Genomic DNA, 27447 nt, shown 5'->3' on the forward strand with positions numbered 1-27447 from the left:
TTAGAAAACACTACTATACTGAGTACAAGTTTTTAAACATAAATAATAAAAAAAATATACCTTTTTGACATCCATATATTAAAAATCTTGTAATTTATTAAAAACTGCCTTTTTATTTCCTTGTACAGTACGTTCACATTGTATTTTTATTTAATTTTTGATTACTCACATGTAAATATTATCTTATATATTAACTTGAATGTAAGAAATCATTTACTACTCGAGTAGGGGAACCACTCCTGATACATGGAGGGCAGTAGTTTTCATTTATATATTTGCTTTCTCTTTCTCATACATTGCTCGCTAGTAACTTAGTAACGACTACTTTAGTACTCAAGTTCGAAAATTGCCTGGACTCATATGACTAATTTAGTACTCAAGTTTGAAAACTGCCTATTAACTCATGACTAATTTAGTACTCAAGTTTGAAAACTGCCTATTAACTCATGACTAATTTAGTACTCAAGTCTGAAAACTGCCTAGTAACTCATGACTAATTTAGTACTCAAGTTTGAAAACTGCCTATTAACTCATGACTAATTTAGTACTCAAGTTTGAAAACTGCCAATTAACTCATGACTAATTAAGTACTCAAGTTTGAAAACTGCCTAGTAACTCATGACTAATTTAGTACTCAAGTTCAAAGACTGCCCCAAAATAACATACCTATGAGCTCAAAAAGGCACTTTGGGAAGCAAATATAGCAACAAAGACACAGCATTAGGAATGACGGGAGAAAGTGAATAGGAGACTTGTCAAGGTGACAAAGTTTGACATAGGGATAATTAGGAAAATCTACTATTCAAGTACGAAGGGGCTACATTTAGTCTTATTGAAATAAATATATTCCAATCTAGTGATGATTCAAATCATAGTTCCTATGATTAAGATGGGGACACAATATGGGGGTCTCTGTTTTACAGAGAAGTAGATTAACTTTTGAAAGGACAAGCCTACAGTTAGTAAGTTTGACTTTGTCTCAACATACACGTACTTTAAATTAAATTGCTGGGTCTGATTTATCTAATTATTTAGTCATATAGATGACAATATCCAAAATGTAAATGAGACAGGATCAACATATACATATATGTCACACAATATTTCATAAACTGGTTAAACAACATTAAACTATTGTCCAGACCTAAAACAACTAAATCTAAAGGTAAATGATATTTTTATTGTCTTAAAACTTAACAATATCATTTAATAAAGTTACAAATTAAAAGTTGATTTTATTCATGATTAACAAAAAAATACAATAATTTTTGTAACTCAATAATTTACAATTAACATAAAAGCTAATTAAAAATAAAATTTCATTAGCAGCAACACAATTTAAGGACATAGCTGAAGACATATCAAACATTGTATACTGATCTCTTTTGTTAGTTGTATACTGTGTAATTTATTTGTCCTCTTTATTTCCGTTACAACATCATCTGATTAAAATTAAATGTTTTGTTATAAATTGATGGAGATAGAAATACATGTATTAATTTTTCATTACTTGTAAAGTACACACAAAAAGTACATGCATAAGTAAGCACTGGATAGAGACATTTCCATGCTGTGTATTGAATGCATCAATCAAAAATTAATGCAAAAAATCATCTTTCCTAATACGACGTGCATGTATGATAAGAAAAGATGAAAATACATTTTAAAATTTCTATTTGTTATTGTATCTTTCAAGGCCCAGATATACATTTATTCCAAAATCAAATAATACTTTGGTAGAAGCAAAATTAAAACAAAACTATATAAAATCATTTGAACAACCATGATTCCATGAAAAGATAAAGCAATACACTGAATTTCAGACAAAATAATTAAAATGTCAATTCTACAAATAGTCAGTGTTGACTAAATATACTGTGCAACAAAATAAATAGGTTCTCCATTTCATGCTAATTTTGGTCTGAGGTCACCGGGGAATTTCCTGCAAGTCTTCACCACTGCTCTCCCCAGTCCTAAAAACAAATGGAGACAACCATTAAAGTCTAAATTAATTTGAAGAAATTCAATAGTTTATCTTTTTTCAAATATACATTTCTAAAATAGTTCCGACTGATATATATTTATCAACCTGGGGGAAAAAAACAAGTAGCCTAACCTTCACCTACCCTTCAAAAAAAAAAAAAAACAAAAAAACTAAACAAACAAAACCCAATGTTTATAGCTTCATAGCACAGATTAATACTAACAGTACACCCATCTAACTGACTCACCCTGTTGGAGGTTTGAGTGAGTTGTCGGCCATCTTCACCTTTTTAACAACTGTGGGGGCTTCACTGGTTGGAACAGCTGCTGCCGCACTACAGAACAAAGGGGTAAGATTCAGTCAGTGTGAACTCACAAGGCACAGTGAGATAAAGGAATAATTAATCTTAACATTCATGAGGTGATATTTGGTCTGGATACATTCTGATAAAAGAATCAGTTCAAATAAAATTGTGTATTTTGTGTAAAAACTTCATGACAATATTCAAGAATCAGAAATAAAATAAACTTGGTCAATGGAACTCAGATTAACATGTATTCTGAAGCTCAGATTTATATGTATACTAATGCATTGATTTACATATATACTAAATTCCAATGCTCAGATTTACATGTATTCTCGTATATCCTAATTCTCAGATTTACATGTATTCTCCTATATCCTAATTCTTGGATTTACATGAATTCTCATGTATTTACATGAATTCTTGTATATCCTAATTCTCTGATTTACATGTATGCTCATGTATCCTAATGCTCAGATTTACATGTATTTCATATATCCTAATTCTCAGATTTACATGTATTCTCATGTATCCTTATTCTCAAATTTACATGTATTCTCATATATCCTAATTCTATGATTCACATGTATTCTCATATATCCTAATTCTCAGATTTACATGTATTTTCATATATCCTAATTCTCTGATTTACATTTATTCTCATGTCTCCTAATTCTCAGATTTACATGTATTCTCATGTCTCCTAATTCTCAGATTTACATGTATTCTCATGTATCCTAATTCTCTGATTTACATTAATTCTCATGTCTCCTAATTCTCAGATTTACATGTATTTTCATGTCTCCTAATTCTCAGATTTACATGTATTCTCATGTATCCTAATTCTCAGATTTACATGTATTCTCACGTATCCTAATTCTCAGATTTACATGAATTCTCATATATCCTAATTCTCTGATTTACATGTATTCTCATATATCCTAATTCTCTGATTTACATGTATTCTCATGTATCCTAATTCTCAGATTTACATGTATTCTCATATATCCTTATGCTCAGATCTACATGTATTCTCATGTCTCCTAATTCTCTGATTTACATGTATTCTCATGTCTCCTAATTCTCTGATTTACATGTATTCTCATATATCCTAATTCTCAGTTTTACATGTATTCTCATACATCCTAATTCTCAGATTTACATGTATTCTCATGTATCTTAATTCTCAGATTTACATGAATTCTCTTATATCCTAATTCTCTGATTTACATGTATTCTCATGTATCCTAATTCTCTGATTTACATGTATTCTCATGTATCCTAATTCTCTGATTTACATGTATTTTCATGTCTCCTAATTCTCTGATTTACATGTATTCTCATGTCTCCTAATTCTCTGATTTACATGTTTTTTCATGTCTCCTAATTCTCAGATTTACATCTATTTTCATGTCTCCTAATTCTCAGATTTACATGTATTCTCATGTATCCTAATTCTCAGATTTACATGTATTTTCATATATCCTAATTCTCTAATTTACATGTATTCTCATATATTCTTATTGTCAGATTTACATGTATTCTCATGTCTCCTAATTCTCAGATTTACATGTATTCTCATGTATCCTAATTCTCAGATTTACATGTATTCTCATATATCCTAATTCTCAGATTTACATGAATTCTCGTATATCCTAATTCTCAGATTTACATGTATTCTCATACATCCTAATTCTCAGATTTACATGTATTCTCATACATCCTAATTCTCAGATTTACATGTATTCTAATGCTCAGAATTACATGACTGTCTTTGAATGTATTCTCATTTGATAAGTTTGATCAAGGGTAAATACCATTTACAAATACATGTAGATTTATATAAATACATGTTCATAAACATCAACCTGTACAATACCAAACAACACTGTATAACCGAGTCCTGACCTTTCTGATTCAGCTGGAGGATCAAATCGTAGCCTTTTCTGACTTTTGGGGGTGGTTCCAGTGGTACCATTTTTAGCCCTAGACATGGCCTCATTAATCCTCTGTAACTTCTCATTGGACTGTAGATAAGTTGATAACATTATCAATTCTTAACTACTGTACATTAAATAATTTCTTAAAGACTGAATTTTGCTATGCTTATGCTGTGTTCCAGAAAATTCTTCTGATGACACTACAGTATATGTGTTTTATATAAGAATTAACAGTTATTTCTTTTCAGCTGAAGTTCTATAACTTTCTCCAATCTAAGTCTACATCTTAAGAAACTATAATACCCCTGTAAGATCTCCAAAACTGTACAGCTGTCGAGACCTAGGTGTCATGTTGCTTGGAGACTGGGGGGCCTTGAATGGGGAGTCCTTCAGGGGGGACACATAGAAGTTACGTCTTGATGGTATGCTAATAAACAAGAACCATGGGAAAAAAAGTCTATTAAATTCATAATAACTGATAAGACTGTTCATGGGAAGTACAATACTGGTCTTTATCAATACTTGTACCTTAAATAGAATTCAAATGATTTAAAAATATATACTTGTATATAAATAAATGATAGTTACAAATACCTGTAGACAGGAGAGGTCATTGTTTTGGGAACTGGAGATAAGGACGGTGTCTACAAAATACAAAGGGACTTATAATTAACAAAGGAAGAGTAGATGAATTAAATTAAAATCAAGTTTTCGTCCTTGGGAATAAATATACTTGTAAATGCACATTTTCTTGAATATATATGTATGTCATCATAAAAATACTTTACAGAGACCTATACTCATAATCAAATCAGAAGAATTTCATCTGACATTTATAAATATCTGTACCTGCTTTGTTGGAGCAAACTGTAATATATAGCCCTTCATGTTGTGCATGAACACTCTGTTGTAGAAGCCAATGATGGAATCATACTCTCCACGTTCTATCAATGCATGCCTGTACACCTGGAAGTCAAATTCTATAAATGCTTTACTTATGTGACAAGAAACTTAACAACAACAAAAAATAGAAAAACTAAAAGCAAGGGGTCCAAAGACAGACATAATGATTTATAGTAGGCTTTGTTTGGAATATGATCATAGTGTATGTCCAGAAAATCTGAACCTAGAACAAGTGGAACAATATGACAAATTGAAAATCTTTGGATAATCAAGGGGAAAAGTTATTCGGAGCAAAAACAAAAACAAAAAAAAAACGAATAAAACAAGAGGCCCATGGGCCACAACGCTCACCTGAGTAACTTTGGCCCTGCTGTTCTTCACCAGACTTTCCCCCATGTAATACACCTATTGTGGTCCCATCCTATCCCAGGGGTCATGATTTTAACAATTTAGAATCTACACTACCCCAGGATACTTCCACATTAGTTTCAGCTTTTCTGGCCCTGTGGTTCTTGAGAAGAAGATTTTTAAAGATTTTTTCTATATATTTCAATGTAAAACTTGCGATTCCCTATTGTGGCCCCGCCCTACCCCCGGGGGTCATGCTTTTAACAATTTATATCTACACTACCCCAGGATACTTCTACATTAGTTTCAGCTTTTCTGGCCCTGTGGTTCTTGAGAAGAAGATTTTTAAAGATTGTTTCTATATATTTCAATGTAAAACTTGGATTCCCTATTGTGGCCCCGCCTTCCCCCCGGGGGTCATGATTTTAACAATTTAGAATCTACACTACCCCAAGATGCTTCCACATTAGTTTCAGCTTTTCTGGCCCTGTGGTTCTTGAGAAGAAGATTTTTAAAGATTTTTTCTATATATTTCAATGTAAAACTTGGATTCCCCATTATGGCCCCGCCCTACCCCCTGGGGTCATGATTTGAACAATTTAGAATCTACACTACCCCAAGATGCTTCCACATTAGTTTCAGCTTTTCTGGCTCAATGGTTCTTGAGAAGATTTTTAAAGATTTTTTCTATATATTTCAATGTAAAACTTGGATTCCCTATTGTGGCCCCACCCTACCCCTGGGGGTCATGATTTTAAAAATTTAGAATCTACACTACCCCAGGATGCTTCCACATTAGTTTCAGCTTTTCTGGCCCTGTGGTTCTTGAGAAGAAGATTTTTAAAGATTTTTCCTATATATTTCTATGTAAAACATTGATTCCACATTGTGGCCCCGCCCTACCCCCGGGGGTCATGATTTGAACAATTTAGAATCTACACTACCCCAGGGTGCTTCCATATAAGTTTCAGCTTTACTGGCCCTGTGGTTCTTGAGAAGAAGATTTGACCCCACCCTATTTTTGTCTTCTCTTGATTATCTCCCCTTGTGAGGGGACTTGGCCCTTCATTTTAACAATTTAAATTCCCCTTCACCCAAGGATGCTTTGTACCAAGTTTGGTCAAAATTGGCCCAGTGGTTCTCGAGAAGAAGTCAAAAATGTGAAAAGTTTACAGACGGACGGACAGACAGACAGACAGACGGACAGACGGATGGACGGACAAAATGTGATCAGAAAAGCTCACTTGAGCCTTCGGCTCAGGTGAGCTAAAAACAACAAAATCTGGAAAGAATGGAGGAGACAGAAAAATTACTAAAGGGCACCTGCAAATTCTTGCACAGCCTTAAAAATGTACTCTTTTCTGGGAGTTGATGTCAAAAGTAGAAGAGTTAAAGAAACAGAGCTTCAAAAATAACAAGTTATTCAGCATTGCAAGTCTCAAGAAAATGGAAAATAACTTTAGTTATCTACATCTAACAGAACTAATTTTACTTACACTTGGGCTGGCATCAGGCAGCTCACTGTAGGTCCGAATTATCACCTTAAATTTAATTTCTTTTTCTGCTACTTTGCAAATCCCATACACTGAGCAAAGCATCAGCTGCAACAAAAATGAAGATGTCTAAGCATTATATATGTGCAGTATTTGATTTCATCTTCATTTCACTGTTGATTCCTTAGATTACAATAATATCCTATCAAGAATTTCAAAATATCTTAGAGATTTTTTCAGAGTAGACTTTTTGTTAAGATGAATCATGATGTGATTTCTAATATCTGTTCCCATACAAGATCAGTAAGAACATCTCTCGATTCTGCATTAAGAATGGAGGCAAGTATCCCAAATACATAGAATTATCAAGAATATGATTGTTCATCATGATATTTCAACTTTTAAATAGGCAAAAGATATGTAATGTATTCAATTTGATGAAACTGCAGGCATTGAGATTGACCAAGAGAAAAAAGTGGTAATTGTCAATAGAGTCTACAAAATACATGTACTTTGTTTTCATATTCAAATAAAATTTGTTTTTCACCCACTTTAGTTCATTTTTTACTTGCATGAGAAAACTTGTCATTTTCCAGCACTGGTACCGTAAGTTTTGGAAGATAAGACGATACTTTTTTCTCAGAACCGCTGGGGTCGTCCTATTTAACAAATCGACCTATCTAAGGCTCAAGTTTACGAAAAATGCCTCCAAATCAGTAAAATTTACGTCAATTTTAAAGCAAATCTGTGCCATTTTCGTATTTTTTAAAATTATTTTAAAATAATAAACAATAAAGAATTAAATATTTATTCCATTGATTTCTTACAAAATAAGTTCCATTAAATATCCGTCGATGTACAAAAAAAAACTTATTACCGGTATATCATCTAGTAATTAATGTCTCAAAGTATATTTACAACATGCTGTGTCCATCTTGTGAAGTTGGAAGTCACAATCGTTTACTAAAAAGAAAACCGCAGCCGTATCAAAATTTAAAATACGGAAGAGTTTTCACAATCGCAATTGTAATCTTTTTTTTTTACCATTTATTTTTAACGATTAATTGAAATAGTATGCCTAAATATTTGTTCATTGTCTTGTGATATTTATTTAAATGTAAAATGCGTGAAGTAAATTGTTGCCAGTAAATTCCTAAATTTATTTACCAAATATACCGCTAGTAATAACTATTTTGTTTTATATCTTGATTAATTATAATAAAACGAACTTATCTTGAATATACTATTATACATTTTTGGAAGATATAAATTCATTTATTCACGATACGTTATTTTTTATTCACAGTTTTTTTGTTTTTGTTTTACAAAATAAATATTTTTTTAATGATAGTATTAAAAGCTTCCTCGTACCCAAGGGGTACACTGAATTATACAAAGATTGGCTTCTAATAGAATTTTAATTGTCTGACAGATAAAGGGATATACACTGTGTACACAAAGGTGTTAACACCTGTGTTGGTTAGAACACCTGCGGGGCATGATTGACAGATCCACATGCCGTTACAGGGGTATTAGTGCTATACATCATCGAACAAACAAAACTGTGAAATTCTTGATGACTGTTAAATTGGGAATGTACTCTCAATTAAATTTATTTTTTACAACAATATCTCAAGCAAAATTATAGCATGTTAATATGATTAATTTCATTTGCACATTGTTACATGTAATAGTCATTTGCGTGTTTTAGCAAATCCCTGGACAAGAAAATATATAAAAATGGCGGTCATCGAAGTTGATTTTTTACCCCGGTAAATAATGTCGGAATAAAAGAATGATTCCACGATGTTCTAAAATGGAATGATTATTGTTTGATTTCGGGTATTTCCCTAATTATAGCTGTTTTATACTACCGTATTTATGTGTTTAACGACAGAGTCAAACTACGACGGCGTTGAACAGGCAAGTTGGAGAAAATACGTTATGTCACAGTTCAAGGAAGTTTTAACTACGTTTGTATAAAACATTATTAAAATACTGCACTCATAAAAATACTAGTTTATTTTCTCAATACGTTAATATCACGGGTTAAGTTAAAGAGGTTTACATGTTCTGATACGTAGTATCTACGTAAGAATCTCTAGAAATCGATAAACAAAGCCTCGTCCTATCTTCCGAATTCGTCCTATCTAAGGATTTTTTAAAAATTACGGCTGAAAAGGAGCCTTTCGACCTATACACCCCATCGACATATACCCCAAAATTTACGGTAATTAAACCATTTGTTTGTATCATTACTGTATATTAGGAAAACAATCATTGCTTAGCCTAAATGTTAACAAAAACACCATCAATGGAACTGAAATTTGGATATAATTATACAACATTTCTTGTGGAAGACTGGGAACAATTTGAACCTTGCATTACACATACAGAGAGAAGTGCAGATTGACAGTATTCTTCCTTCAAACTCTATTGACTGGTATTTAATAAATATTTGCAAGAGAGAAGAAGAATCTCTGACTAACCTGGTCCAGGTGTCTGTTCTTCAGTAAACCTGTCTTCTTTGTTATACAATACTCAAAACAGGTCCAGATCTTGTGTTGCTGAAAAAAACCCAACATGCATGAAATTTAAGTACAAAAGGAGAGATAAATGATGCATGTATATGAGCCATATAATATTTTAAAACGATCTACTTAATCTCCCCCTTGTTTTCAATATCACGTATCCTTTCACTTTTCAAGCATTGCTACAGCTAAAATGCTTCAAGCAATTCTCAAGACAAACTGTTTTATCAAAGTTATTCAGGAAAGATTTTAATTATGAAGAATGAAAGACAAATAAAAATAAAAACAACTAGTAATCATTTGTTTTCTACAATAATACTTTTTCGAACAGGCACTGTACCCTTTCTCTAAATATGTATCCCTGGAAAATACTGTAAATGTACATAAATTAGAGCACTCAAAATTTAGTGCAATCTTCATCACCAACTGATTAGAGTGATCATGAATTATTTGCAGTTCAGAACTAAGCTTTTTTTTCTATGTATTTGTTGTTATTCTATATTAAGGTGTACTTGAATTAGTGGAAAGGAAGCAGTGTGAAAAACATTAAAATATGATTACCACTAAAATAAATATGATTACAGTACAAAACGGGGAGTAAGCCAATCCAAAAGCCATGTAATATCCACCCTGTTATCACTAGAGAGAAATGGTTTTAATCTATGTTGACATCTACATGACTTCTATTCTTCTGTACCACTGGGGGTTTCAGAATTCAAATAATACACGATTGTATGTAAAGTTAACAAAAATATATTAAGTGCTCATGATCTGCCAGCTTATGTTAACTAAAATTCTTGCCGTTGCACTGCACTGAAGAGGAAACTTTAAAATAAAATTTGTACTTACTAGATCCTTCGGTATATTAAGAAGTGAAGTCAGCTGTTCAAGGCGATGGAATCCTAATCGGCAAACTACAATACACAATATACATGTAGAACCCAAAAACATTGAAATGCTAATCAGTAAACTAAAATACACAACAGAGAAACCTTCAACTTTTCCTTTTCATTCCGATAACTATTATCACCATTATATATTTTTTACAGGTACAGTAAACTCTTTTGGCCTCAGAAAAAAACACCCATTATTAATTACATGTACATTTATTGAGAAAAGCAAAAAACATGCAGTAGCTTACCTTTATTAAGGAAGATGGTGAGAGACTGAGATCTTTTTCCTGTGCCTTTTTCAGGACTTGTCAGTTCCTGAGCTGGGGAGGACACCTTTTGGGGGGATTGTCCATAGGAGGGAGAGAGGCCTCTATTTTTCGTTGTAACAACTCGCATTGGTGATAGATATCTTAAAGTCAATAAAAGTTATGTTGTACATCTGTAAACATATCTAACAACTATTAATATTCTTCAAAATAATACAGTCTGATTTGCCTAGAGCATGTCACGTGCAGGGAGACAATCTCAGGTGACAATCCTACCCAGGCCTGATAATTTGTGATGTCTCAAACTCCCTAAACATTCCATAATTGTTATACTTTCATGTTAAATAGTCAAATTTGCTTGGTTTAAAACACTGCGTGCTCTGGGTAATATTACATACATGTAGCAACGATTGACATGACAACGGGTAACAGTATAAAAATTGTTAACTGTGTAGAATGTCTGCGCATGCGGTTCACTGTGACCTTTTCTTTTAAATGCATTCTACACACATTCAGTATAACAAAAAAATATTAATGTTTATTTAGGGTAACAGGTGAAATTGTTATCCCTTGAAAACCTCTGCTCACCTCAGTCAGCAATGGTATTCGCGGGATAAAAATTTCAAATGTTAACCTACAAAATATGTAATATTTTTAAATTGTTACATGTGTAACAGCTTAGGAAGGACCTCAGCATGTGTATAAACACAAAATACAAGATTACATGTAGCTAAAAAAGAAATTAGTAAAAAAAAAAAACCCTCCACATTGTCAAACTTACAGATCAGCTGACGACACTGTATTAGTAAGGGGCGAGACCTCTACTGGCAAAGCTGGGGTTTCTGTTTTAATCAAGGCATCAAACACTGGAGATTCCTGTAATAACATTCACAACCATTCTACAATTTAATTTCATACATTCATGTTTAGATACAATGAATTTCCACAAATGTATCATTAACAAGATTTGATAAATGATGGCATTTTTGCAATATTTTGACAAGTACTACTACTGTGTGTCGGAAGTCTTACTGATATTATTTTTTTTCTTTTTTTTGTGGTCATTTTCTTCATATGAAATAAATTAAACAATCATGCAAAAAACTGGAATGTAAATAATTGAACTTATTCATCATAGATAAGAACCTGAAATCACTGCACAATTTAAAAGCACTCAAAAGTACGAGGTAAAAATGTTCATTGTCCAGCAATTCAGTACTTACTGCTGTCCAAGCCAGCTGCTCTAGGATTTTCTTCTCTAAACCCTGAAGGTGCTACAAATAGACCACACATAAGTTTCAATTATTCAGTTACATTTCAGTTTTCAGGAACTGCATTTCAAGTCTTTTACACTGTACCTTCACAATCTCTTTGGTGAGTATTGGTTCTGCCTTGATGAAACTTTCTAGCACTTTGAAAAAGTCATATGAATGGAGACCAAAAGTTTTTATGATCCAAGGGAATGAGAATTTGGAGTCCCCCGCACAAACTGTTCCAAATGAGGCATTCCCTGCAATACGAAGGATATGTTTAACACGGCAAACTTGAAACATTTACAATACTGAACAATGGTTTGTGTGTTTTTGTTTTTTTTTCCCTCCAACTTTTTGGGAACATTGTCCTGAGTGCCATATTTTGAGAGATTACAATGTTTATGTACACTATACATGTATAAATCTACATGCATTTCCAGTCACCGCCACCCTAAAAAACATGGATCCTTCATAAAATGGTAGGGAGAGTCATGTAAACACAGAAAACTGACTGAGGAAAGTGACTTGTCCTAACAACATCCTCCTCCCCAACTTTGTTAAATTTTCAAAAATAAGCAAAATTGAATACCATGCACATCTCTGAATTATGTATTTATATGTAAAATAAAAAAAAACTTCCTATCTTGTGAACTGTAGGAGGAGTTATAGGGATAAATGATGGACCCAATATGCAAAATTTTGCATAAAAATAACAATGGTTTCATTCAAAAGTTCAAGAGTTATTTTTCTCATAAATTATCAAAAAAATCAAATCCAAGCACTATGCATATCTCTGATATACATGTACATGTATGTACAAATGCATACATGTTAACCTACTGTGATGAAAAAGAGGGAGATTCAATCCTCAAATGAGGTAGCATTGTGGGCGTTATTTTACGCATCGATTTTAAGAATGTAAATATGGCCTAAAATGACCACTGCAATAATGAAACTCAAATATCAACTGCAATGAAGAAGATCTAGACAAAAACATCTGACATAAATACAAACATCTGACATAAATTACACAAACATCTGACATACACTATGGCTTTGATTGGCTGCTTAATTTAACCTTTAAAACTAGTCATCTTTCATTAAACTAGAATATCTGACCAGTCAGCAAGGGCCCCGCCGAGGGGTAGAAATATAAGGGTGCAGATTAGGGGATGAGAACTTTACTTGATTACAAAAAATTTAAAAATATATAAAGACTGCTAAATATCCAACAATCTGTTATAAAAGATAGTATCCTTGTATTTACATAAGGCAGTAAAAAACATCATATCTATAATAACTCAATTAAATGTATATTTAAAAAAGAATGAAGCATGTGTTTTCTAAAATGCCAGCCTTCAGTGAATGCAAATATCACCCAGGCTTGACCTTAACTTCAAAACAAATATCAGTTGCAAACAAAGGTATTAATTAATCTTAAAGTGACAGAAAGATAACCCTCTAAAATTTTCTGCAAACCAGCAAGATAATCAAACCCATGGGATTAATTATACTGCTCTCTCAACCTTTTCTTCTAAGTTTACAATAAGAACTTTTTCTCAGCAATGATAGAATGAGGTTATAATCTGAATACCTGTTAAAATAAATAGTATTCTTGAATTTACATAAGGCAGAAAAAAAAGAAAAAAAAAAGAAAATAATAATAAAAAAGATACCTTTATCTATATCTTGTTTTTAGAATTCAATAAAATCATAACTCATCGTGTATTTCACCAAAATAAAGTATGAACATTATTTAAATCCACATTTCAGAGAATGTAAACATCATTCAGAATTGACCTAACTTCAAAACAAACTTCATTTGCAGACAGAGGTGTTAATTAATCTCAATGTGGCAGATAAAGATCTCTTCAAGAGGAAAGTTAATTAATCCCAAGAGACTCATTGCAGCCTTTCATAGTTTAAAATAGGAACATTCTCAGCAGTTACCTCTCTTTGCCCATTCACTCTTATATAAAGTTAAGGAATCTGCCCCACCACCCCAGCTCCAAACCGGATGACATAGAGAACCAAACTTAGCATCAAAATATGTCTTACTGCCTATTCAACTAACATACCAAATTTGAACTTAACTGGTCAACCCTAAAAGAAGTTATTAGAAAAAAACAGAAAATTTGTGGACATAAGAATGACAGACGGACAGACAGACAGACAGAATGATTACTATAGGGCACCTGCAAATCCTTGCGGGGCCCTAAAAATTGGATTTCCTGCGATGACCGAAAATGAAAGTAGAGATGCAAAAAAAAAAAGTATTAAGTTTTCATCCAGTTCTAGAATACATCTCCCTTTTTCTTGGCAGGGATGATGTCGATATTTATCATAACCAATGTAATCACAGAGATGTGTGCACCTCTTGTTGTCAAACATGTGCTTGAAATCTGTGTAAACATCAGTTTAAAAAAGTGTTTGTATGCTTCCAGTTCAAATCACATGATATCTAATGAGATTATATGACGTTTGGCTTCAAAAATGGCTACCTAAGCAAACCAAAAATATATTGTAGAAAAGTGGTAGATTTACGAATAAAAGCGGTAGGCGGGAGATGGAGTAAAAAAGCAGTAGACTTCCACCTAAAGAGGTACAGTTAACATGTATGACAAATGTTCTGCAAAATAAAAAAGTGTCTATCTTGAAAAGTAAAGGAGGAGTTATTCAGACAAATGATGTACCTGCTGCCTGCCCACCATTTTCACCCTTTCAACAAGCAGATTTTTTCTTACATGTACAATGTACTGTACATGCACAATTCAATACAGTAGTTCCGGCTGTTATACTCACAAGAAGAGCCATACGTCATCATTACGATCTCCAAAGCACAGGCCAAGAGGGACACATGGAAGGAATCAATGTTCAGCAGCTTACTAAAGTCTGTCTGGGAGAGACGCTGCCTCTCCTGAAAATGTACAAATTGAACAAGGATAAAATTAAAACCTGAACATTAGGTGTTAACTTTTTTGTTTATTTTCAATAAAGCCCAAACAGTTGTTCTTTGATTTCAATGTTGTCAAAGTTACTTCAGGAAATTTTCATTAGGAGGATTATAATAGAAAACATACCACAAATTGCACTATGGTTCGAGTAGAGAAAATCTTACATGGTTAAGCATGGCTTCCATGACTCTGTAGTAGAGCCGCTTAGCCAGGACATATCTCTGTTTAGCAATGGCTGCCTGATTTCTGTCCGTCTGCTGCATAAATCCATTAATAAAGACTGTCTCCATTCTATTCACTCTCTCTTTGATAGAAGTCAGTGGGTTCTGAGAGCAATTCTAAAAAAGAAATCAGTGGACTCCAATATGAACAATAGAAGTGTGCATGTGTGCGTGTGTGTGTGTGTGTGTGGGGAGGGGGGGGTCCAACAAGACCAATTCTAGAATAGAAGTCAGTGGACTCCAACAAGACCAATTCTACAATAGAACAACAAGCTTTGAGAGCAACTCTAGATCTGCAATAGATGTCAGTGGGTTCCAACAAGATCAATTCTATAATTTAAGTCTGTAGGCTCTACTAAAAAAGAAGTCATGGGGCTCTAACAAGTGCAATTCTACAACAGAAGTCAGCGGACTCCAATAAAAGCAATTCTACAAATTTCCTGTACTAAATATTAAAGAAATCACACTTCTCATATCAAAAGCTTCTTGACACATAAAATATTGTAGAAATGTACACTAAGGGTCCACGTACAATACCTACTGTAATTCAGGAATGGTAATTAACTTTGTTTCTCATTTGGTAAAAAAATCTTGCAAACATTTTACTCATTGATACATGTAGTTTAAGCAGCATATTATGTCCATACAAAAATACCCTCTCTATAAATCTGCCAAGTAAGATAGTAAGTAGACCTAGCCTATAAAAATTTGCAAAAATCTTATCTCTTCCCATTACCTTGAAATGAGCAAGAAGCTCTGGACTTGGTTCATCTTGTGTGGAGGACAGAATTTTCTTTAACTGCTGAATGGTGTTTAAAGCAGCTCTATAATAAAAAAAAAGCAATAAGGATACATCATGTGATAAATTCAGTTTGCTATGGTAAAATTTATTGCAGCATAGATTAAAACTTAAATTACTAACTCTTTTAGATCAATTGTACTTGTATATTTGTTTATTCTACTAAAATATCAATGAAGAATCAACTGCATAAATTACATATATGCCTTGCAAATTGCCATCATTGAGAAGATTCTCTTATTACACTGAACAAGGCTTAGAATGGTGAAAAATTCAAGTTAACCATAATTTACAGAAGATTGATCGATACTTTTTTTCTGGAAGGTGTTGGTTTTGTTCTATCAATCAAATTGACCTTTTTAAGGCAATGTAAATCATAATTTAGATTAGTGCCCATTGAAGTTTCAGATTGCCATTTAAAATAATTAATGGATAAATAGAGGAAAGGATTTTTCTTTCTGTAAATTTAGTGCACATGCTTGTCCTTAATCAAAATACTTAACTAATTCATTTAAATGTGTACGTTAACTAAGCGACTCCATACTAGAATTTATTAATATGGCAGTCACTAGCATGTTTTAGTAAAACCATCGCTTGAAAATGCATTGAAATAGCGAGTTATGAAAATATCTCGGTGGTGGAATTTTACGGTAGATTCTGTCAGTGATTCTTCTGAGGATCGAGTTACTGATTTGGGCATTGACAAGATGGAGTAAATTTAATATGGTAATGATTAATACTAATTAATATGACTAATTAATATTACTTATATTCAGAGAAGTAAAGTACGAAATTATAATTCATTCAAAAATTAAAGTAATTAAAATATCAATTTATATCAGATGATTTTTGCTTATTCCAACAAGAATATATAGCAAAGGAATCTGCACATTGAAAGATTTTGTTAAATTTTGGGCTAAAAAATGAGCCATTTGTCCTATTAACATAGCTTCTGAAAAAAATTATGGTCCAGGGCATTTTGATTAGTAAGAGAAATATCGCAATTTGCAAATTGACAAAACATATGTGGACCACATTTACACATTCATATAATCAGAGTACTTGAAAATGAACAGGCATCTAAGTAAATAATAAATTTTAAATACAAGTACATTATCTATAACTTTGAACTGAACAAAAACAAACATTTTTTTTTCATTGAAAATATCAACAAACAAACTAATAATACATGAATAAATGATAAAAATTCCAATACATAATTATTCAATGATAAATTTTGCACACAGTAGTGAAAATTTTCAAATATTGATGACAAAATTTGTCATGTTAATTTAACAAGGTACATGTATATGTAGGACATCATACTAGCAAGCTCTTTAGGAATAGGTCACAAATTACTCGGAACATTCTAAAGTTGTGGTCAAACCAAGAATCCATACATGGGTTCTTATACAATTGAATGATTAGGCATTGGAAGAGAATCTACCTCAGAGTTGCCTCTACAGAATCTCCATTAACAGACAGTGTGTTTATTTTCTCAATCAAGTCACTATAATGTGTACAAATAATTTAGAGAATGATGCGAGAGATGAAAAACTGGATTTTTCTGAGGAAAAAGACAAGCCATACCTGACTGGGGTTATTGGTGGTCCATCAGGTTCATCATACCTTGGTGAGGACAAATTACTACAAGAAAGAATTACCACAGTAGTTAAAATTTTGTACTGATAAACAAACAAATATAAAATACATGGTCATAAATACAGGTACATGTATCTTCTGGGTCTTTCAAATTCTCTTTCCCCTACAATATTTGGACCATAAGCATCTGTGCAAAGACGGTAAAAATTTCATCAGTGACTTTGAATGTAAATGCAATTATAAATTAATTCCCCTTGTTCCTCTGCAGTTGTAATTACCAACCACAGATGTACTTTACATGAATCTACATAGTACATGTATATGCATTAAAGGTGTTACCCATTCTGTTCTAGTGGCTGTAGATGGGGATCATTCTGCAGGAATAAGAGCTCATTCAAATCTCCTTTTTGTTTGTAATCTTTCTCATACTGGTCTGTCAGTGCCGATAACTGAAATGAAAAGGAAATGAATTTACAAATACAACTGAACTTCAGAATATAGATTGTTATCTGATATGTCAAAGTGTGTTGGAGTTCCAACTACTATGTCTTTATGTATTTGCTCAATATCTTGAATCATCAGATATCTCGAAGTTTTTTTTCCTCTGTCCCCTTGAGTTTGAGATACCAACGTTTGGCTGTATCACAGGTAAAAACCAATTTTATCTGTAACAAAATATTTATAGTTGCTTTTCCAGACAAGATTACTGTGGAAACCAACAATAAAATACTAGTTCATGTAACTTATTTGTTAACCCTAATTTTAGCTTATCATACATGTATTTCACACATATCTACATGTACTGTACATGTGTAAACAGTATATCTACTATTTTGACAGCTTCTGAAGCCTAAAGCTTTACTGACATTTTTCATATTTTTCTTCTTTATTTCAAGTATTTTATTCTGACCACTGAGACTTTTACTAGATATTCTATATATCTACTTGTATATACAGTACCTCCATGCCCTTTTCTCCTTGAAATAATCTTTGAAAACATGGCTCCACACTGTTCTTCTGCACAAGGACTACCTAAAATTACATGTTGTAGATATACTATACCATGAAAAAATTATGACAAAAACAGGCCATTTATAAGAATCATGGGTGACCAGATTAAAAACAGGTTGTCCTTAAAAAACATTTGGAATTCAACCCATTAATGTGCTTGTAAAATTATAAAACTAAAATTTAAAAACTGATTCATTTTCAACAATTTAGTAAAAAATAAACATAAGAACCCCCCACCCCCACCACTAAAGTATATCTGGATGTACCTCTTCATAGGAGAGATCAAACTGTTCAGAGAGAGTCTTCAGCATTAAATCAGACTGCCTCTCGGAATCCTCAGCAACTTGCACTTCACCTAAATTCAAAACAAATGTCAGAAATGATTACACATAGGTCATTTATATTCAATACTGATTTTTAAAAATTTTCCATTACGACATCTAATGACAAACAAGGACTTCTTGAGTACATGCTTTTATCCAATGATGTTTTTAGACATGTTAGAAATTGAAATAAATGTACATGTGCAGTGTACAGCTGAACCTCGGTATCTCGAACACAGATATCTTGAATACCATGGATATGTCAAAGTGATTTGGAAGTCCGAGTATTTCACCCTCAATATCTCGAACCCTCGGATATCTCAGTTTTATCATGGTCCCATCAAGTTTGAGATAACAAGGTTTGACTGCATATTGCCACCTCTTCACTTTGTTTCACTAACCATATGGAGAATTCAACTGAAATCCAGGCGTGGTTCTCAGCACGTACTCATAACAGCACACCAAGATATAGAAAGCTTCCACTATCTGTCCATCTGTCAGTAGTCTCTCTGAAATCAGTTACATACCATCTAAATAAAATGTCCCTGCACTTTGTAAGAATGCAGCCTACAAATAATGCCTCCAAACTTTGGTAAACCATGACAAATTCTTCACAAAAAATTCATGATCACAGCATCTGCCATGCCAAAGATTAAGTAATTTAAGACTTTCAAAGTCAGGCACATAATATTTCAAGTTAGATATACATGTACAGTAAGTATACAATCACATGCATCTATGAATGGGATGCATGAATCAGAGAGATTTCATTTCTATGTTGTTACTTAACAAAAAATTCTTCTACAGTGTACATCACTTAAACATTCTGACTAAGCCTTACCTTTGGCCAACAGAAACAGGACCCAGCAGAGCTGCTTTTTGTTTGTTACACAGTTCTCTGTATGTAGCGGGATACTGCTGGTGTCCCTTGAAAGCAAAGATAACGAAGAAAATTACTTCACATTTTAATGGATATACATTTTGTACAAAGTACTTCGTAAATAATTCATTTTCTTAAAATTGCACATCAAAAATAGCAAAGTTTCCTTAAATTAAAAATAAATGTACAGTTTATACCCTTTCTGTTCTTCTTTAAAGATGGTAGAACACAACCTAATAAGAAAATATTAAAATTTACAAAGGCAATACCACAATTTGTCAGTTGGTAACATGACATATTCTGACTAAAACATATCCAAGTCCTAAACAGTTTCTAAAACAGTTCAAACTCCCTTGAAATGAGTTGTCTTTTCTTCTTGAATTGAAAAGTACTGTAAAAGTGGTTATTTACACTGGTTGTTAAGTACGCGTTTGTGACCATCAAACATTACGCGTGGGTGTAATATACGCGGTCGCACGAGTTACTGAGAAAAATTTACGCGGCCATCGTTTACTAACATCGAGTTGTTCCCCTTTGAAAAGGTCAAGTAGTTAACACGCATGAATAAGAAAAAAAAAATTAGAAATTATTACAAACTAAACAAAAAGAATTTATACTGTTGGATTACTAAATATAACGGCGATCTGCACTGTCAAAAGCGGTGAAGTGTGAACAACTGGTGTACGCTTTATTGTAATTATTTACGCAAGCTCAAACTTCAAAGTGGGATTTACGTACCTGCATCTGCGCGGCGAGTGTTGGCAATTAATTCAATAGGTATGTTTTTAGTGACTGTGAGTTTGTGTAACATTTTGGACTAATTATTAGAAATTAAGAGGGACATACAAAGGAAATGAAAATGAGTATCGATGTTTTTAAGCTTTAATTGCGTGACGTTGCTTTAAAATATTTAATATGAAGATGCATTTTTCATAGCACAATTAAAAAAACAAAGAACAGTTACGTTTTCATCACTGTTTGTGATGTATTTTTCTACTCACATGCGTTCAATACCACGATTAATATATGACTGGTTCGACCGGTCTAACAGTATAAGTCATGGTCTAGAATGATTCCAGAAGTTTGAAATTTTGTGACCATACGCGCGGTGGTATTTTACGCGGTTCTAAGCTTACCGCGTAAGTAGTGTAAATTTCCCCCACGCGTAAATAACCACTTTTACAGTAAGCAAGTGTAAATGTGTGTTCGAGTAGGAGACATCTGTGAAATATATTTTTGAAAACACAACAAATCAGACAGAATTAAGGAGATCATATCACCTTTCATGAGTATGAAACAATGCTGACACAACACAGTACTCCTTCTCGAGATGTTTCAGGTGGAATCGCACAGCCTCGCTTAGACATGCATCACGGAAATGGTTCATCCACTTGAACAATACTGGCACACTGAAAAAATAAAACATACAAGTAAACCTAATTCCCTTAGAGTACACGATCACAGATGTTAAAGAATAAATGAGAATTTATATCTGTGTTAAATCACAAAATGCGACCAAATATTTACTAAACAATTTAGTTTCATTATTTCCTGTAATACATACAATTCGTACGTTACTTAGCAGGAATTACAAAAGTTATCAGCAATCAGGATACCGAGTTTATATTCTTGCCAATCATCATGTTTATTGCAATTTCATAATATTGAAAATTTGACATGCATAATGAGAAAGGTATATTCATAAAATAAAGCTACTCTGTGAAAAATAAATTCAGAAATCTCTTCAGCAGAGCTCAAGTGATACTGGACAAAAGTTCTAAAGTATCCCACTCCTGTTTGAAACAACAAAAAATACTTGTGGGAGCTAAAAAAAAAATATTTTTACTTGCCCACACTGCATCCATAAATTGTCCCACTATTTTCCATAAATGTCTAATTTCTAATTTTTAATATGTGGCTATCACATTTTTGGTTGTTGCCATTCCTAACTTTTGAAACTTTACCGTAATGCTTATACATGTACATGAAGTAAGATATGGGTTGCAGGTTATTGCAATACAGTAACATTCAGCAAAATTTATTGGATGGGGGGCTATTGTTTTAAATTGTTTATCATATACTAAGTAGTAAATACACCGACTCTGCTCTGTGCGATATGGGTGACGTTGCAATACCCACATCAAATTATTCTTCAATGACTTTCTGTGAACTCGCATATCAAGTACATGTATTTTAAAAATGTGATCAACAGAATACTACATACTGAAATCCATATCATATGTCATATCAGCCCAAGTGGCCCTCGGGCTGATATTGGGCCACTTGGTCTGATATGACATATGATATGGATTTTAGGATGTAATATTCTCTATTTGTAGATGGGGTAATTTAACTTTTCTCTTTACTGTAAATATATCATTTTAGAGTTTATTGCGTTATTAGAGTATACATGTATTTCAATTCAACATGATTATGATTCTTCACAAGTTAGTGGATAGCGATAGTTTTCTGTATAGTTTATTAGACTGGAGTACCATTCTGTACAGCTTATTGGAGAGGAATACCATTCTGCATAACTCACCTGGTTTCGGATTTCTGTAGGATATCTGTCACAGTTATATCCGGTTTCTCTAAATACCCAATTTCTAGCTGAGGATCTGACGGTCCATATGGCATTCTGATAAAAAAATTGAAAAACAACTTAACAGAAATTTAAAAGTTTGTTTTAATATGTACATGTATTTAAAACTCATACTTTTAACTTCTCCTTGGAGTTGATAAAATTAATACCAGTAGTAACTTCAAAAATTTTTGCCACATTTATGCTTTATATATATATATATATATATATATATATATATATATATATATATATATATATATATATATATATATATATATATATATATATATATGTATATATATATATATATACATACATACATATATTATGTGAAAAATTACAGGTTTACAACTATCTTACCTCACTGAAAGAGAAAGATACTCCAGCATTCTACCATAAGTTGTTACTTAGTATATCAGATAAAGTATGCTGATATTACACAGTTACTGCATGTACTTGTAATTGTCACATAAAAGCATACATAAAAGAAAATGTCAAAACAACATTACCTTATATCAATGGCTGCAATATATATAGCACACACTAGTGCACTGGATTTGGAGATCAACTAAAATCAGAAGAGGTGAGAATTTTAAACAATATAATCTAAAAATTGTTTTCTCTAGCATATATTTGAGCTTACTGATGAAAAATAAAAATGGGAGCATATACGTTACACATCAACACGCAACAACAAAATATTAAACATCCAATGTGAATGTTATGCATAATCTTTTAGTTAGACATAAAATTTTCAATGTCTCTTCTTATTTTGTTAAACTTAGGAAAACAAGTCCTTATTTTGAAATGCCGTTTGAATTTTCCAACTTACCTTGAATTCATCTTGACGTTGTAGTGATTCTAAAACACTGTTTGCTTTTGTCCTAATTGATTTTGGTAGTTCCATAGATGTTGCTAATCTTTCCAGATCAACATCAATCAAGTTTTTGAAGGACCTGCAAACATTTACAAGACTAAGGATTTGACATGTAACCACTGAGGAGGAAAATGTGATAAGACTAAAACAGGATTCAAACTCACGCCCCCTGAATCAATTTAAGTCAGGTGCTCTACTAAATGAGCTATCTGGCCACTGGGGATCAAACCTGCCTGACCTCCAGACGGCTAATTGTATTCGGCGCGTCGGCGCGCTCGCGCAACAGATTTTGTTTATTAAATAAATTATCGCTTATACAATTCCGTTAGCATCGGGCGCGATATCATAAATAATCAAAGTACTGAGAAGTACAGAGAGCCGGGCCCATTTACAGAGAAATGAACAAGTCCGTTTTACATGAAACATACATTGTAATTACAGATGAATAACAACAAGACACTGGAAGAATATGTAACACAAAAATATATTTATGGCATATAGTATGAATAAAAAATGTTTAAAAAAAAATTAAATAAAATACAGTTTGAATTTAACAGCGTAAACAATTTATCACTTGTATCGTTTCGGGGTCTAACATCACTTACAGAAGTAAATAAATATTGATGCAACAAGGTCAAACGTTTATACACAGACGGGTCCTCAGCGAGGAGTTTTGCATAAAGGTGTGCATCGGGTCACGTGCTCCCCACACAAGTGTTAGCCTGGTAACAGAACCTTTATTTATAGAATGTAAAACTGGCAAACTTGATGAAATTACCTTTCGCATTTTTTTTAGACAAATAATTTATTGAAGAAAAGGGGAGAAAGATTATTACCATCATTTTTTTTTTTTTTTTTTTTGAGAATTTCTTAGTTAACTTAAATTTGTTTGATTAAGTGTTTGTATTGCTTCAAAGGTGGTTGAGCATACGTGCTACATGTATATTCTTACTCGTATTTAAAGATGTACACGCTATATAAACGCGATTTTTTATGTGAAACAAAATGATTAAATGATTTGAGAAACATGATATGTAATAAAAAATAATTACTTTCCACAAAGTTTTACTAAATAAGTCGTTGTAATTACAAATCAATTAAGCAAGATCTGCAATTAAGAATTCAGCCTTTTCATGAATATTGATGAAGAAGTGCGTAAACAGTATATAGACACGCATGTCCGCAGGAAATCATAGACAACAAGGTACGTTACATTTTGACTACTATTTTGAATAAAATTTAATATCTGTAATTACAGAGTAGATGGTTAATAATGGTTGTTATCAAAAATAAGTATCTTTAAACAAAAAACGTATGCCATCCATGTCAAAAGCTATTTTGTATATCAAACGGCCTCGTTTTCTTGACGCCATTTTTGTTTATCAATCTAAAAGTAGCGACGGTGTCACATGATGCATGAATTTAAATATAGCATTACTTTCCTAGTAGGATAATAAATAATTATAATTTGAGATCTTTATAATGCGTTCATTTCCAATTGTGTAATTTTCAATATTTTCGTAACTTTATTTGGTAAACAAAATAAATAAATTTCCAACTTTATTTTTAACTGACGCAAGTTATAGCGTGTATATCTTTAATTTGGCGGTGAGCTGAAGCAGCATTTCCGGTTGAACACCGTAACATAAGCCGGCTATTGAGAGAGAGAGAGAGAGAGAGAGAGAGAGAGAGAGATATAAATCGAAAGTAGGCCAACTCAAAAAATTGGGGTAAATTTCGGATTACTCTAGCACAAATTGTGGTAAGGCATGCAAGGATCAAAGGGGATCCGGATCCCTGGAAAATTCAAATTTATTTAAACTGACATAGTAAAATTACTAAAGCTATGCCTCGGACCTCTTTCCCTTGCGATTTGAGCCAACACCTCCTAGGGAAAAATTTCTGGACCCACCCAACAAAAATTACAATCGGGCTCGGGCTTTCGACTTGAATATAAGCGATAATGCTTAAATTATTAAGAAAATCGATGTCATTTGAGTGTTTTAATGCAGGGAGAAAATACTTTTGTGATATTGGGATGAGATGGACGCGCTTGCGCGCCAACGCGCCGAATACAACTAGCCCTCCAGACACATATATCTGTGATTATTAATTTGATTATTCCCAACATAAACCAGATATATTAAGCAGTATCCCTAAAGTTCTATACTTTTTCCAAGAAAAATGTACCAGTATTTTTTTCATTTTTCACTCCTACATGTAACAATATTTCCAAAATTCCAAATACACACGACATTGTTAGATATATAGCAAAGTAGGGGCAGAGTTTCCGAAAACCATCAGTCCTACTGGCAATTCACTATATAACCCGTCCGAATGACCGATTATTTTCTGCATTAACAATCCATTGTTTTTTGGGTTTTTTTTTTTTAAGTTTTCTTTGTACCCCTTAAGTTTTGTCTTTTGTTCGTGATCTCAAAAGCCTTTAGCGAGTTACTTTCTGGCAATGTAGCAAAATAAAGGGGCAGATAATTCTAATCTACACTACTACGAATATTCTAGAGAGTTCCAATTGTCAACATGGCATGTAAATTCGAAGCAAGAAAAAACGTTGAAAAAATGAGTTGAATTTTTTTTATATGGGTTATTTTTTAGGAATCAAGCTCAAAAAGGTTTGTTATGAGTATAATTTATTTTCAGTGCAACTCCTTTTGTATTCTTCAAACTTGTTTTGAAGCGGATCCCATTGCAACTATTAATATGTGTGACATATTTTCACTGTGATGTGGGCTGTCTCAAGACTCAGTTAAGATTATTCTTATTAATCGTACTCTGAACTATTGAAATGCCTCACAATCGGTGTTGTTGCGATCCGCAGAATTATTTACACACTCAATCTTAGTACTTTCAAGGCCCAGTTATCTAGGTTGGCATTGATTCTGCAGCAATTTAACGTATACTTTCAGGTAAAAGAGACAAGTCCTAGCCAGTGTCACATTCTTTTGAATTACATGTACATCATGAATTATACTAGGATTTATTCGGACTGATAGAATTTACGTCGGACTGGAAGAACACATTACGTCATCAGTCCGAATAACTGATAGAAATTAATATTTGGTTTTCGGAAACTCTGTAGGGGGCCCGGGGGTAGTTTATTCTCTATTCTACCGTTAGGGAAGGGCCATGGACAGGCTTTAGCCAACACCTTTGTACGCTAGCCTACATCCATGTATAAAGGCTAAGGTCCACCGTCCACTTCTCTAAAGAGAATTTATAGGGGTAGTTTTCTTCAAGAGTTGTAACTTGTAAACTGTAATTACCAACTTAACCAAAAAAAAAATCAGATTCCTGTGGTACATAATTTCTACTATCACATATGGATCGATACTGTACCATTCATACAATATTATCAGTACATACAACATAAAAGGTAGATTACATACTCATTATCGTCCACTGAAATTTCAGGGACTAATTGAGAAGTCCCGGCATCTTTCTTGTCAGACATGATGACTTTTGTTTACATCCAACGCCATTCTCTAATTTCCCGCCATTTTTTTACTAGTTCAGGGCAGAATATATGTTGTATTGTCATTGGATGATTTACGATTGTCGGATTTCGATTCCCGGACTTTTGGAACCAGGATTCAATGTTTTGTCGCACAAAAAAAAAAAAATTATATACAGGGCCCTTTTTTTTAGGTTTATCTCATTTTTTGTAAATGTTAAATACACTATATCATGTACGTATATATATCAAAATTTTGTTATCTTGGATTAACCTTGAAATGTAATGGAAATCTGAACTTAGCTATGTCTATGGCACGCCGATTGCTTCAAAATTATTTTCTGCACAACGATCGCGATTTTATACACGAGCTTGATGAAAAATATACACGAGTAAAATAAAAATGCACGTATCGGTAAAAATTGCACATAGTTTGAAAGATTTTAACACAAACATAACGAAAAATACACGAATCCGAAATTTTTTACACGATTAATGGGTATAAAATGCACAAACGTAAAATCAAAAACTGCACGAGCAGAGGAAACTAAAAATTACACAAACAATTTTACTGCGCATACAGCTGCGCATATCATTATTATGCACATAGAATATTCATTGTGTTCTTGGTTTTCTGTACTCTTTATCTCTTCTTGAATGCTGAATGTAATCGAGAGAAAATGGCGTTGACGATGATATGCATGTTTGTTTGCTTCTTTATTTCTTTGCTAAAACTCAATCCGATTTCTAGCTAATGCCAATCAAACGAATGAAGTGTTTTCTTGTGAACTGTGTGAAAAAAATTAAAA

General features: G+C 32.8%; 1 protein-coding gene across 2 annotated transcripts; it reads right to left on the reverse strand.

The window, feature by feature from the left end:
• Positions 1-1241: 1241 nt before the first annotated feature.
• Positions 1242-26688, reverse strand: LOC133202573 (retinoblastoma-associated protein-like). 2 transcript variants are annotated; one of them, XM_061338409.1, is made up of 29 exons: positions 26574-26688; positions 23122-23245; positions 22799-22857; positions 22248-22343; positions 20986-21114; positions 19903-19938; positions 19667-19752; positions 19227-19334; positions 18769-18857; positions 18452-18523; positions 17831-17940; positions 17480-17536; positions 17337-17399; positions 15827-15914; positions 15034-15207; positions 14718-14832; positions 12021-12172; positions 11886-11936; positions 11444-11538; positions 10645-10805; positions 10353-10417; positions 9462-9539; positions 6976-7080; positions 5078-5194; positions 4823-4872; positions 4532-4655; positions 4197-4315; positions 2232-2318; positions 1242-1973 (listed from the first exon to the last, which is right to left on the reverse strand). In XM_061338409.1, exons 1-29 carry the CDS (start codon positions 26636-26638, stop codon positions 1928-1930), a joined length of 2721 nt encoding a protein of 906 aa, XP_061194393.1. In that variant the 5' UTR covers positions 26639-26688; the 3' UTR covers positions 1242-1927. The 2 variants fall into 2 exon arrangements, with proteins under 2 accessions (XP_061194393.1, XP_061194394.1); XM_061338410.1 differs by lacking the exon at positions 17337-17399.
• Positions 26689-27447: the final 759 nt, after the last annotated feature.

Source organism: Saccostrea echinata, unplaced genomic scaffold (genome assembly GCF_033153115.1).
Source record: "Saccostrea echinata isolate AGI-Se365-2 ecotype Australia unplaced genomic scaffold, CSIRO_AGI_Sech_v1 ptg000047l, whole genome shotgun sequence".
In the NCBI taxonomy this organism is placed as follows: domain Eukaryota; kingdom Metazoa; phylum Mollusca; class Bivalvia; order Ostreida; family Ostreidae; genus Saccostrea; species Saccostrea echinata.